Source organism: Siphateles boraxobius, unplaced genomic scaffold, assembly GCF_051911475.1.
Source record: "Siphateles boraxobius isolate OS27281-9 unplaced genomic scaffold, OSU_SipBor_1 1, whole genome shotgun sequence".
NCBI lineage: Eukaryota > Metazoa > Chordata > Actinopteri > Cypriniformes > Leuciscidae > Siphateles > Siphateles boraxobius.
The window spans coordinates 20144368-20158840 of record NW_027508699.1 but is presented as its reverse complement, the minus strand read 5'-3'; the positions used below and the strand labels follow the sequence as shown (position 1 = coordinate 20158840).

At 37.6% G+C, this 14473-nt stretch overlaps 2 protein-coding genes across 3 annotated transcripts in view; one reads left to right on the top strand and one right to left on the bottom strand.

Moving 5' to 3' along the window:
* The first annotated feature begins 461 nt into the window (after nt 1–461).
* Nucleotides 462–10596, top strand: pccb (propionyl-CoA carboxylase subunit beta). Its single transcript, XM_077228093.1, has 15 exons — nt 462–742; nt 834–953; nt 2586–2654; nt 2755–2811; nt 2907–3020; nt 3574–3684; nt 3786–3894; nt 4047–4167; nt 4277–4358; nt 4447–4570; nt 4884–4991; nt 5125–5225; nt 5513–5611; nt 10090–10189; nt 10324–10596. Exons 1-15 carry the CDS (start codon nt 500–502, stop codon nt 10443–10445), a joined length of 1680 nt encoding a protein of 559 aa, XP_077084208.1. The 5' UTR covers nt 462–499; the 3' UTR covers nt 10446–10596.
* The window catches only part of stag1a (STAG1 cohesin complex component a), a 61990-nt gene continuing 58111 nt past the window's right edge, over nt 10595–14473 (bottom strand). Inside the window, exons 29-34 of one of the 2 annotated variants that reach the window (XR_013203615.1) lie at nt 13777–13982; nt 13481–13687; nt 12901–13014; nt 12702–12816; nt 12315–12395; nt 10595–11677 (exon numbers count right to left, since the gene is read on the bottom strand). Coding sequence is in view for 1 of the 2 variants with exons in the window: in XM_077228029.1 (XP_077084144.1) it covers nt 11654–11677; nt 12315–12395; nt 12702–12816; nt 12901–13014; nt 13481–13652; nt 13777–13982 (712 nt within the window). In the remaining variant the exon portion in view is untranslated. The remainder of the gene's footprint in view (nt 11678–12314; nt 12396–12701; nt 12817–12900; nt 13015–13480; nt 13688–13776; nt 13983–14473) is intronic. The other variant, XM_077228029.1, reaches the window with a different exon arrangement.

Genomic DNA, 14473 nt, shown 5'->3' with positions numbered 1-14473 from the left:
TTAGTATAATAGTAATTTAATGAGGAATTAGGATCATAAAATCTTCAATGGTTTTAATGGTTTTACAGCAGAATTTTGCTTTTACTTTTTCCCTTTGTGTAAAGAAAGACGATTCACTGAATTAGAGAAAAATAGAGATTTACATATAGAGGGAGGTGTCCTTTACCTCTCACTTTTAAAACGCAGTAAGGAATCTAGCCTTTATTTTTATTTTTTTATTTTTTGCATTTAGGAGTCTGACGTTACATTTGTTCAAAGGCGATTCTCGTAATAGCTGGGTAGCAGCTGGGAACTGTAGTTTATCATTGTTGACATTAATGTGGACTACATCTATCAAGTTCGCCTAAAAACGCAGACCTCTGCAGTGATTGGCTCACTCACTCACGCCCTCTTAGCTAACCGAGTAGTAATTGGCTCTGAAAAGTAAGTAATTGCTGCTGATTGGCTGAAGACACTGATAGGGGTTTCCGACAGCTTCTGTGTCCTCTGTGTAGCAGTGATGGCGACCTACACGTTAATGCGAAGTAGTCTGGGACTATTACATGGCCTAAAATGTTCTTTTAAAAGTGTAGCTCAGGTTCCGTACGGCGCAGTCGCTGGGGCAATTACCCAATCGAAAGTACTGCAAAATGCAAGATGCTATTCTGTCAGTCATCTGTCTGTGCAGGAGAGAATTGAGAAGAAGCGAAATGCAGCGCTTGTAGGAGGAGGGCAGTTGAGGATAGCTGCACAGCACAAAAGGGTAAGTTATGAAAACCTTCTGCAGAATGAATGCAGTTGACATAAGTGAAAGCACAACAATCCGAGAAGAGCTGCGAAATGCCTGTGCGCAGGGTAAACTGACAGCGAGAGAGAGAGTGGAGCTCTTGCTGGACCAGGACTCGTTCGTGGAGTATGACATGTTTGTGGAGCATCGCTGTTCTGACTTCGGCATGGAGGCAGATCATAATAAGGTATGTCACCTCCACCTCGCAGGTCAAAGAAACTACATACTGAATGCAGAAATATTCCCATTTTCCATGTCATAAGTTATAAAGAATAACAACAGTGTTCAATGTCTTTACTCTCGAATGAGTGCAGATGCAACATTGTGTCTATTGCAGTTTTTGGTCATTCTATGAAACGGACGCTCTTACAGTTTGACAGATTTTAAAAGACTAAACAACCTTTTAACCAAATATAAAAAGTTTTAAGTCAGTGCTTCTCAACAAGGGGCACCACGATAAGCCATAAATTGTTTAAATGTAGTTATTTTAACATATTATAAATTAAAATACTACTCTAAAATTAAAATGCGACACTAAAAACTTTTATTTATATTACAGACGTACCAGATATTTTATTTATATTACAGACGTACCAGATGTACATGCCAGCTGAGATATGAGGGCCTTTATTATTGTCTTGAAATTAAAGGGATTTTAGTGTTAATACATTTCTAATAAATATTCCTGTAATAAAAAAGGCCAGCTTTTATTGTTATGTATATCAAATGTTTTAAAATGTGCATATTTACTAATACAGTAAGGAGAAGCAGAGGCGAACCAACACTGAGTGGGGACCACAGGCAAAATTAATCAATGAGGGCCTTGCCGCAAAAGCAGGCTAATGATAATAAATATGTCTTAAAAAATGAAGATTTTAATTGTTTATTAATAAAATAGTTTTCTAAATTAGTGTCAGCTGCAAACATATCTCCATACATCTCCGCTGTAAAGTGGATGTGCCTTTTGAAAGAAATGCACCTTTCATACGGATTACATAAATAGATGATATTTGCTTTTGATTAGAATTTTTTCGTTTAAAAGTGGACATTTCAATCTTTATTTAGATATATTTGTCATGTATGAGAGGCTAGTATAAGCTGTGTTTCTGTTTCAGTTCACAGAGACAATGAAAGCGCACCCTGATTGTTTTATTTTATTTTACAAAAGCACAACGTTTTCTTGTTATTGTGAGTTTACACACATAAAAGTAAAATTGCGACTGATGCATCATTATTTTCCTTGTGGCCAGAAATGATAGAGTATTTTAAGTTCTTTCCACTGTTTATAGGAAAATGCAAAACGAACATTCTATCTAGGTTAACATTAGAGCGAGCGGCCATACCATACGGATAAGTCCTTTTCATGTTTAACAAATCCAATCATGCATTTTCTACATACCGCGAGTAAGCGCTGCTCCAGTTTGAAAAAGGCTGCTGAGGCGAGACGGTAAAACATAACCAGTTTAACGAGAAAGGGGCCCCACTAAGGGGAATGCAGAGATGTTGCTGCGTCTTCATATATATTAAGATTCCTGATTGTTTGAATGATCAGCCCTCGGGGGCCCCCTTAAAATGCGGGGCCCCAGGCAATTGCCTGGCTTGCCTGCCCTATTGCGGCGCCTCTGAGGAGAAGAGATTTGTGGACAGCTCAGCTCAAAATTCATGAAGTAAGAAAATAAAGCAGATACTGAATTTTTTGTTACAATTTGATGTCTATAACAGTACAGTAAACATTAGCATCACACATTGTTATTTTTAACACTTGTAGATGAGGGACACTAATGACACATGATTTATCTCACCCGGTCTTTGTTTTCAGTACCCAGGAGACAGTGTAGTAACCGGACAGGGAAGAATCAATGGAAGACTGGTCTATGTTTTCAGCCAGGTATGCTACTAGTCTTTGACCGTAGGTTTGCAACATTAAAATGTTTTTATTTGAATATCTCCATTCTCTTGTCATGAGTGAAATGCTCCTCTGTCCACAGGACTTCACCGTTTTCGGAGGTAGTTTATCAGGGGCTCATGCTCAGAAGATCTGCAAGGTGAGACTGGTCAGGTTTGGATCTGACTAAAGTCTTAAAAAAACACATAGACACAATTCTGTCAAACAGTTAAATCAATGCAATTGAATTCCTAGATCATGGACCAGGCTATGATGGTTGGAGCCCCAGTAATCGGTCTCAATGACTCTGGTGGAGCCCGCATTCAGGAAGGCGTTGAGTCCCTTGCAGGATATGCTGATATATTCTTGGTAAACTGAATAGCTGAACACCGCTATATATTTGATACATACACTACCATTCAAAAGTTTGGGCAAGATAATATTTTTATTAATGTTCTCTTATGCTCACTTAGACTGCATTTATTTGATCAAAAATACAGTAAAACAGTACAAATTTAAAATATTTCATATTTTAAAATGTAATATATTCCTTTGAAGGCGAAGCTGAATTTTCAGCATCATTACTCCAGTCTTCAGTGTCACATGATCCTTCAGAAATCATTATAATATGCTGATTTTGCTGCTCAAGAAACATTTCTTATTATTATCAGTGTCAAAAACAGCTGCTTAATATTTGTGTTTTTCAGGTTTCTTTGATGAATAGAAAGTTCAAAAGAACAGTGTCTATTTAAAATGGGGTTTTTTTTGTAGCATAAATGTCTTTACTGCCACTTTTGAGCAATTTAATGCATCCTTGCTGAATAACAGTATTAATAAAAAAAATCATACTGACCCCAAACGTTTGAATGGTAGCGGACATATATTCCAGGACTAACTCTGCACAATGGTATTTGTTCTTCAGCGGAATGTGATGGCCTCAGGTGTAGTTCCTCAGATCTCTCTCATCATGGGCCCGTGTGCAGGTGGTGCCGTGTACTCGCCTGCTCTGACAGACTTTACCTTCATGGTAAAGGTAAGATAAATGCATATTGCATTTGAATTCAGATTTATTGTGTGTATTTTAATTTTAGAATCAGGTCTCTGCTGGCAAAAAACTTTAACCTGTGGTTGCAGGACACTTCCTACCTTTTTATCACAGGCCCAGATGTGGTGAAATCTGTTACAAACGAGGATGTTACCCAGGAGGAGCTAGGTGGAGCAAAAACCCACACCGCTGTGTCGGGTAAGTCTATCGATTTAGTCTGTGCGTACATCAGAATGTGTTTTTTTTAAGTTGTTTTTGGCGTTTGAACAGTTTTTCAAAGTATTTGTTCTCTATTCTGACTAAAGATTATATTGGCTTTTCTGTATAAAGAGCTTTTTGTTTTCTTTCAGGCGTTGCTCATCGGGCCTTTGAGAATGACATTGATGCCCTTCTGAACTTGCGAGACTTTTTTAACTTTCTCCCACTGAGCAACAAAGATCCAGCTCCAGTCATTGAGTGCCATGATCCTCGGTGAGAAACTATTTTTGTAAAAAAGATTTTCTTTATCAGTCAACTTATCTTTACCAGCTTTTTCAGTCACATGGAGTCTGCTGCTATCATGTCAACTTGTTTTCTTTAGCGACCGACTGGTTCCTGGTTTGGACACTGTCGTTCCTTTTGAAACCACAAAAGCTTATGACATGCTGGACATCGTTCACGGTGTATGTGCATCTTTAGTGAACAAACGATTCAAAAAGTCATGCAAAAACTCATCAGGTAGTGCTTATGATTGTCATTTCACTCTTACAGATAGTAGATGAGAGAGAATTCTTTGAGATTATGCCCAACTACGCCAAAAATATTGTGGTGGGATTTGCCAGGATGAATGGTCGGACTGTGGGCATAGTGGGAAACCAGCCAAAAGTGGCATCTGGTGGGTGATACTTTTATTTTATTTTATACTTTTATTCACACATTAAATCGATCAAAAGTAAAGACTTTGCCATTACAGAAATAAATTACATTTTAAATTATATTACAAGAGAAAGCAGTTATATGAAGTAATAATATTTCACATTATTACTGTTTTAACTACTTTTTCGAACAAATAAATGCAGCCATGGTGAGCATAAGAGACTTCTTTTAAAACTTCTGAACAGTAGCGGATATTACGTGTAAAATATTCTTACATTTTATAACCTACATTTCACATTATTTGTTATGTCCTTTTTTCTTGTACATTTTAGGCTGTTTGGACATAAATTCATCTGTTAAAGGTGCTCGCTTTGTTCGTTTCTGTGATGCCTTCAACATTCCCATCATCACATTTGTGGATGTGCCTGGATTCCTGCCAGGTGTCTGGAGACTTTTTATTATCCTAACCTTAACTTTGCTGGAGGGGTTTTCAAAATCATTTTAGCCTAAATTGCCAACATGCATTTGCCTTTTTAAATAAAATACTGACAGAAACATTCTGTGTTTCCACAGGCACAGCTCAAGAGTACGGAGGGATCATCAGACACGGAGCCAAACTGCTGTATGCTTTTGCCGAGGCCACAGTTCCAAAAATCACTGTCATCACTAGGAAGGTAGGAGGCAGAATGATGTGTGTGTGTGTGTGTGTGTGTGTGTGTGTGTGTGTGTGTGTGTGTGTGTGTGTGTGTGTGTGTGTGTGTGTGTGTGTGTGTGTGTGTGTGTGTGTGTGTGTGTGTGTGTGTGTGTGTGTGTGTGTGTGTGTGTGTGTGTGTGTGTGTGTGTGTGTGTGTGTGTGTGTGTGTGTGTGTGTGTGTGTGTGTGTGTGTGTGTGTGTGTGTGTGTGTGTGTGTGGATGGTTCTAACTAGCTTGTCTGCTGAATCCTGTGTGTCCTGTCTTCAGGCTTATGGAGGTGCTTATGATGTGATGAGTTCCAAACATTTGAGAGGAGACGTCAACTATGCCTGGCCATCCGCTGAGGTCGCGGTGATGGGTGCAAAGGTAAAACTGAAGACTAATGAGCTGAAACAAGTGACATGGCCAATGCACTTGCATAATATATATGCATTGTGGGTGAATTATGGGGCTTTCTAGTGCTTTAAAGCTGGAAGCCAAACCTACTATTGAGCTGCATTTAAATCTCAGGATGGCTAAATATTTTGTGGGCTAAATATATATAAATTGGCCTCATATAAACAGATTTGTCCTAGAAGCCAGATTTAAGAAATTCTTTATCCTGTAACCAGTGCAGAGGAGTATCAGATGGACATGAGAGCGTTCAGAGAGCTTCAGCCCAGATATACACTTACAGCAGCAATGATCACTATGCTTGGCTCTGTTTAGTGATTAAGCTGCTTGTGAATGTCCCTTCTATTAGTTTCATTTCTAAGCTAGAGGCTCAAGCTGTGAGTTGAGTAACAGGTGCTGCTGACTCAGAGTTTGGATAGCACAGATCATATCACATGTTGACTGTTTAAAGTACAAACTAACAAACTACAAATATTTCTGCTGGGTGTCCATGAGGGACGCTAAAGCAACAATGATGCTCATTGATATTCCTATAATGAATTAGCCATATATATATATATATATATATATATGTGTAATGGTTTTATATAGCTTATATATTTATTATAATATAATATAAATATATTATATATAATATATAGTTTGGGGTCAGTAAGAGTTTTTTAAGGATGCATTAAACTGATCAAAAGTGAGAGTAAAGACAAGTATGTTACAACATATTTCTATTTCAAATTAATTAAAAATAATAATTAATTGAAACATAATTGAGACACATTATCAGTGGTATCTCCACAATATTTTGCTCACTGCATCAAGTCAAGTCACCTTTATTTATATAGCACTTTGTACAATACAGATTGTTTCAAAGCAGCTTTACAGAGATAACAGGAAATAATGTTGTAATAGTATTGTTAAATACAAAATTAAATTTCCCCAACTAAGCAAACCAAAAGCCAATGGCGACTAAGGCGAAGAATGGTGAAATGGCGACAGTGGCAAGGAACCAAAACTCCATCAGGTGACAGAATGGATAAAAAAACCTTGGGAGAACCCAGGCTCAGTCAGGGGGCCAGTCCTCCTTTGGCCAATGAACGAACAGTGTATGATTATGATTCAGGCAGCATTGTAGGTCCGAAGTGAGATGGCATCAGAACTTTCACAATATTTATCCAGTTCCATCTGGTTGGGAGTCGGAGTCATCACGCCGGTATGGAGACGAGTTTGGTGAGGTGTCCATGAGGCCTTCACAGGGTTGATGAGGCTGGCAGTTCAGGGATGCGTTGTCGTCGTGTCCATGCGATGATCCTTCATCAGATCTGGATATGGCCTGGATCCGGCAGTTTGCGGTAAACCTCGGGATAAACAGAGAGACTAATATTAGCGTAGACGCCATCCTTCTTATGATGTACAAAGTACATCAGGATTTATGGGAAGTGTTCCCGGTTCCGGCTGATTTAAACTATACAGCCTAACATTGAATTATAGAAGTCTATAATGTGTTATGTGTATGCTAAGACAAAGAGATGTGTTTTTAGTCTAGCTTTGAACTGACAGACTGTGTCTGCTTCCCGGACCATGTTAGGAAGATTGTTCCAAAGTTTTGGTGCTAAATAGGAAAAGGATCTACCGCCAGCAGTCGATTTAGATATTCTAGGGATTATCAACTGGCCAGAACTTTGAGATCGCAATAGACGTGAAGGACTATAATGCGTTAAGAGCTCGCTCAAGTACTGGGGAGCTAAACCATTTAGTGCTTTGTAAGTAATCAGCAATATTTTAAAATTTATACGATGTTTAATAGGGAGCCAATACAGTGTTGACAGAACCGGGCTAATATGGTCATACACCCTGGTTCTGGTAAGAACTCTAGCTGCTGCGTTTTGGACCAGCTGTAATTTGTTTATTAAGCGTGCAGGGCAACCACCCAGTAGAGCATTACAATAATCTAGCCCTGATGTCACGAACGCATGAACTAATTGTTCAGCATTTTTCATTGAGAGCATATGACGTAATTTAAAATATATTTTTAAGATGGAAAAAATGCAGTTTTACAGATACTAGACACGTGACTTTCAAATGAAAGATTGGTATCAAAGAGCACACCCAGGTTCCTAACTGACGACGAAGACTTAACAGAGCAGCCATCAAGTGTTAAACAGTATTCTAGGTTATTACGTGAGGAAGATTTTTTGTCCAATAATTTGAATCTCTGTTTTTTCAGAATGAAGTAGTAGGAAATTACTAGTCATCCAGTTTTTTATGTCAGCTATGCATTCTGTTAATTTTGTGGATTGGTAAGTTCCATCAGGGCGTGAAGAAATATAGAGCTGAGTATCATCAGCATAACAATGAAAACTAATTCCATGTTTCCTAATGATATCTCCTAACGGTAGCATGTACAGAGTGAACATCAACGGTCCTAGTACTGAGCCTTGTGGTACGCCATACTGAACTTTTGATCGATAAGACAACTCTTCATTTACTGCTACAAACTGATAGCGATCAGTTAAATATGATTTAAACCATGCTAGTGCTATTCCACTAATGCGAACATAATTTTCGAGTCTATTTAAAAGAATGTTGTGGTTGATAGTGTCAAATGCAGCACTAAGATCTAGTAGCACTAATAGAGAGATACAACCATGATCGGATAATAAGAGCAAATATTTTGTGACTCTGAGAGCTGTCTCAGTACTATGATACGGTCTAAATCCTGATTGAAAATTCTCACCGATACCATTTATTTCTAAAAAGTATTCTAGTATCTTTGACAGAAAAGGGAGATTCGAGATCGGCCTGTAATTGACTAATTCTGTAGGATCAAGTTGCGTTTTTTTAACAAGCGGTTTAATCTTAGCCAGCTTAAAAGTTTTTGGTACGTATCCTAATGACAAAGATAAATTAATGATATTAAGAAGAGGATCTATGACCTCTGGAAGCATCTCTTTCAATAGTTTAGACGGTATAGGGTCTAACGTACATGTTTAGATGATTTAACAAGTTTTTAAAATTTACCCTCTCCTATACCAATGAATGAATCAAATTTTTTGTCAGTGAGACTACACTGCATTGTCTGATGCAATACTGTAGTAGACGGTTGCATAGTCATAATAATTTTCTCCCTGATATTATCAATCTTGTAAGTAAAAAAGTTCATAAAGTCATTACTGCTGTGCTGCTTGGAAACATCTGAGCTTGAAGCTTTATTTTTCTTTAGTTTAGCCACAGTTTCAATTAAATACCTAGGGTTTTGTTTATTTTCTTCTAATAGGGTTGAAAAATAAGCAGATCTAGCAGTTTTTAAGGCCTCTCTGTATGCAATCATGCTCTCTTTCCATGTAATGCGAAATACCTCTAGTTTTGTTTCCTTCCAGTTGCGCTCCATTTTTCTGACCGCTCTCTTAAGGGCCTGAGTGTGCTTGTACTATGGCGTTGGAATATTTTCTTTCATCTTCTTTAAGCGCAAAGGAGTAACTGTCTAAAGTGCTGGAAAAGAGAGAGTTAAAAGTTTCTGTCGCAATATCGAGTTCTTCTAAGCTATCTGGGATGCTGAGACGATGAAACTGATCAGGAAGATTATTAATAAAGCATTCTTTAGTGGCAGAAGTGATAGGTCTAACATACTTGTAGCACAGAGTCAGCTGTCATCGCTCTGCTGCAGAATTTCAACAGCACTAGTACTAACTCTGATAGAAAGTCAGCAAATTCTTTGATAAGTCTGTATGGTGCCCTGTATACAGTAGCTAGCACGAATTTTAAACCTGATTTATTTGCACTGTATTGTTACATTAAGCACCAACACTTCAAATCTACACTACTAGTCAAAAGTTCGGAATAATTAAGATTTTATATGCTTTTAAAAATTATCTTATGCTCAACTGCATTTATTTGATCAAAATACGGTAAAAACAGTATTTGTGAAATATAAACATTTCTATTCATCAAAGAATCCACAAAAATTGTTTTTAGCATTGATAAGTAATCTGTTTTTGTACTGCAAATCAGCATATTAGAATAATTTTTTGAAGGATTATGTGACGCTGACAAATTCAGCTTTGAATAAATTACATTTTTGAAATAATTACAACGGCAAAGTGTTTAAAATTGTAATTTTTCACAACATACTGTTTTAACTGCATTTTGATCATATGTTTTTGATAAATGCTGCCTTGGTGAGCATAAAAGACATTTTTCACAAACAAAACTCCTGATGCGGTGTATACCATTTATTTTAATATACGACAATTTTGGAAGTGATTTTGGTCATGAAATTACACAAACAATAAAATCACAATCAGTCAGTATAAATGTAGGCATATCTTCGGCCCCAAATTCGACAATTTATTTTTTTAAAGATTCGCAATAACTGGACAAATCATGAAAATAGATTTGAAAGTGTGAAACCCTATATTTATGTAATGTGCTACATAATAAATCATTTGATTTTTAAGGGTGCAGTTCAGATCATCTTCAGAGGAAAGGAGAATCAAGCCAAGGCTGAAGCTGAATATGTGGAGAAGTTTGCCAATCCCTTCCCCGCTGCTGTCAGAGGTGCACAGAACATTTATATTATCAACAGACACAATATACATTCATCTTCATACACAGCTCTTACCCTACACTGCAATACAGATGTGCTCGGTTCTGCTGCTACATGTGTGTATAACATTGAATGTGTTTCATAGGCTTTGTGGATGATATCATTCAGCCCTCAACCACACGCAAGAGGATCTGTAGAGATCTGGAGGTGCTCGCCAGCAAGAAACAGACCAACCCCTGGAAAAAACATGCTAACATTCCCTTATAAATCTCAACACTAATTTTATAGCATTTCACAACTGTGGTTAGACTGGAGAGAATATCATGTTTTTACACATGGTTCCTTGTGCCTTATTCCCACTCTTATGCATTATGTCGTTATTTAAACATTCTCAAGTCAATAAAACACTCCCACGGTTCATGATTACATATTTATTTTCTGAAAAAGTGAGTTTTCCATAAGTTCACTGAAGAAAAGTTTTAGAACAGTTTTCCATTAAAAGGGAAAGTGGTACATCATTTCTAGGTTGTACAAAAGAAAACCATTTTATATTGAAAATGTACAATTTACAGGTACACTAGCAAAACTAAACGGGGCTCAGGGTGGGGAGTAATGATGATCATGGGAAACTCGTGTTCTTGACGGTATAACATTTCACTTTATGAGAGCACAGGACCATAGAGCACTTAAACGGAGGCAATACTTGAATGGGCCTCGCTCAACACACGGCACAACAGCATCTGCTGTTTGATCCGGACAAGAGTAACCGATGAAAACCCTGCCGTACAGACATTTCACACAAATAAACCTCACCTAAATCTACTGGAAATAAAATACTGACCATTCAAATGTTTCTGAAAGCCAAAATACACATGTAACGCCCCCTTCAGGACACAGAGATTTTTTAGCTCTCTGACAATTTTAACTGCATTTTTAACACTCTTTTATCACCTTCCTTTGTCATTTACCATAATTATGACTATTGAAAACTGTTAAGTGTTATTAATATATATGTAAATTAGACCAATTGAAGATTGACCAAGGTTTAATACTGCTTTTTTTTTTTGAGGAATCTGTTTGTTGACCTGATATTAAAAGCGACTTCATAATCTAACTGTACAGGGCATCTACATAGTAGGATGGATAAACACAAATATGTACATCTTGAACATATGGGACCATACAGTCTTGCATGATAGATCTGTACCATGATGTAAATCCCATCCAGTGCGATTCAGATGAGCTGATGAAGAACCTGTTTGACAGAACAATTCACCATATGTGACCTGATTGGACTGTTAAAATAATCTGTGGATGAATAAAAGCTTCTCTGTGGCATCTGATAAAAGAGGGTTTGTGGAGAGTTCGCTCCAGAATCACTCAACCTCATCACCAGTGCTTCCGCACTTTTGTGAACGTCTCTTCAGCCCTTGCTTTAATCAATTCAGAAGCTCTTTTTCCAGCTGTGTGGCACCTCAGAACATGGGCATCGTGAAACCCTGAGAGAAAAAAATAAATAATAATCAGGTGATAATTGGGACTGCATGTTTTAGGGAAAATTATCATTGTGCTTTGTCTGAAGGGCTGCGCGATTTGGCAAAATGTTGTGATTTTATATCAGTATGACTATATTATAATTCTAATTAATAATATTAAAAATAAATATTACCATTGTAATATGTCTTTAAAATATATTTAAGAAAAATATAAGTTCAGCTGTAAAATTGCGACACTAGTATTTATGGCTGTCTTGATTTCTTTGCTTTCAAATGCTAAACCTTAAGCTTCTCTTTTGTTTTCAACATATTTTTAAAAACGATTCTCAATAGAAATTTGGGGAAATGGTTGGTTCGCTGTGTTTTCAAATGCACATTACTGTGACGTGGCGCTCGCAGAGAAAGAATCTGTGTGGAGCAGCATTTACTGCGAACGGAGTCATTCTCGAGACACTGAAAACATCGGTTCATGGGAAACATGCTGAAACATGCATCATATATGTTTATTTATTTAATTGAATTAAAGCCTTTGTGATTTGATAATCACACTAAGCCATAATGCAATGTTTGGTTTTATCTTAGATAATACTAAATTAATATAATGATTTGAAAGCTTTAGTGAATAGCAAATCGTTCTTACCGACTCGTCCTCAATCATGGCTGCAGAGTCAAAGAAGTCCGGTCTCAGCTCGGCTCTCTCCCGCCTGTTCCTGGATGGAGGCTGCACAGGATTTAAGACGATGTGATTAAGAATTTTGTTTCTATATTTAATTACACAAGTATTCTGAGACACTAGTAGTATCATCTATAAGTGCTTGGCAATGTTACTACACCATTATGGTGGAAAGAGAGTCTTTATTCACTGACGGTCATTTGTACGCAAAATACAAATTGCTAATTTCTCATGGTATAGAAGATTTACTAGAGCCTCATTTTTAGAGGGCTCTTAGAAGTGTGAAGCGGACTTCAAAATGTCCCTCAGGATAGTCTGTGTGTGTCATTGTGGTGTCATCAGCTTGAACCTTACCAGATCAATGACCATGGTGTCCTCAAATTCCTCACTCATATCTTCCAGCTGTCCTCGAGACGACATCATGACATCCTCAAAGATGGGCTCTGCGTCGTCCTCCATGAGACCACGTCTAGAGTAGAGAAATCAAAGTAACATTTACTACAGCACTTTCCTCCTTTGTTTAACATCCCACACACGTTTCTCCACCACCTACACAGTCTGTCGTACTCCTCCGCTACGGGCCTTCATGTAGTTCATGGCTGTGCGTTCCTTCCTGTTGACCTCCTCCATCTTCTGCTGGCCAAGCCAGGACATCTGCATCTGAGGACTAATCGAGGGGAAAACCACATAATACTGTGACATAAATCAACCAGTGTTGTTATTGTAAACTAAAACTATTATAAAAAAATGTTTATTGAAATAAAATATAAATATTAGAGGAAAAACAAACAAAAATGAGAAACATTACTTTGACATCTAACTGAATAAGAATAAGTTGAAGTACTAAAATGACTAAAACTTGAATAAAGCTAAATAGAAATATTAATAAAATAATAAAAATGAAAAAGCACATAAATTGACGAACTTACACTAAAATGTAAAACTCTTAAAACTAAAAAATCTAAATAAAAGTTAATCAAAGTATATAAATAATACTAAAATAACACTAAAAACAACATTAAATTCACTGCATGGCCAAAATGGTGCTCATGGTTTTGAAATGAAATGAATGTGTTGCTTAAGTGTCTGCATTCTTTTAACCATGTGGTGTATTTTTAAGATTGGTCACTTACTTATGAATATAGTCGGATTCAGACCCTGGCTCAGAGTCCTGGTCAGGGAGGAGCTCAGCAGCTTGCCGAGGGTTCTCTCGGAGCACGGTGGAGGTGAGCTGGGGTGTCTGCAGGGCTCCAGGGGTCTGTATGGTGTCATTCCTCATCATCCAAGAGCCCTCCACACTCTCCTCTGCAGAACCACAACACACACAAAACAGCCCATGACTGCTTACTTTTAGGCATCTAAGTCAACTGAACCAACCCACTGTTCTCCCGTCTTATATTAGTATGGTTACATCTACTGGCATCCTCACCCTCGATGCGTTTTTTGTGCAGGGGCAGACGGCCCTTCTTGCTTCGTATAGATCCGGCTTTGCTGCTGCTGCTGCCGCTGGTGATGGACATGCGATCTTCATCTCCGCCCGTCAACAGAGAGTTCCTGTAGGAGATGAGCGGCAGCCAGATGTCCTCCCGTCTCTCCATCATCTGCTCTGTCATGAACTTTTCAAGATACGAGTGCCTGTATAGTCAAAGAGAAAACACAATGGCACAAACATATGTACTATAGCAGGGGCACGAGAAGTTTTCACAGCATTGTAAATATAACACAAATTTTTGTTCATTTACATTTATTTATTTTAATCATTTAGTAATTTATTTTGGAATAAACACTTTAAGTGGGCTATTTAAAAAGTGTTAGGACTTTTTTTTTTTTTAAACATACGGGCAGAGTGTGACATCATATTGTGTGTGCGCGTAGAAAGAATTTGTCAGCAGCCGCTAAAAAACAAAACAAAACAAAAAAACATTTGTCCGCAGCCGATCTACTCCTGAGCACAACTCCACCATCAGTGTTGTGTGAGGAAGGTACTATGCAGGTTTTTTGTGTTAATTTTTATTTCCTGTCGCTGTGCAGGCTCTTTTATTGTATATGACAGTGTAAACAGCCCAATAACCCTTTTATTTAAAGGCTTAATTTATGTCCCGCAGCATTACGATTGAAAACATTAT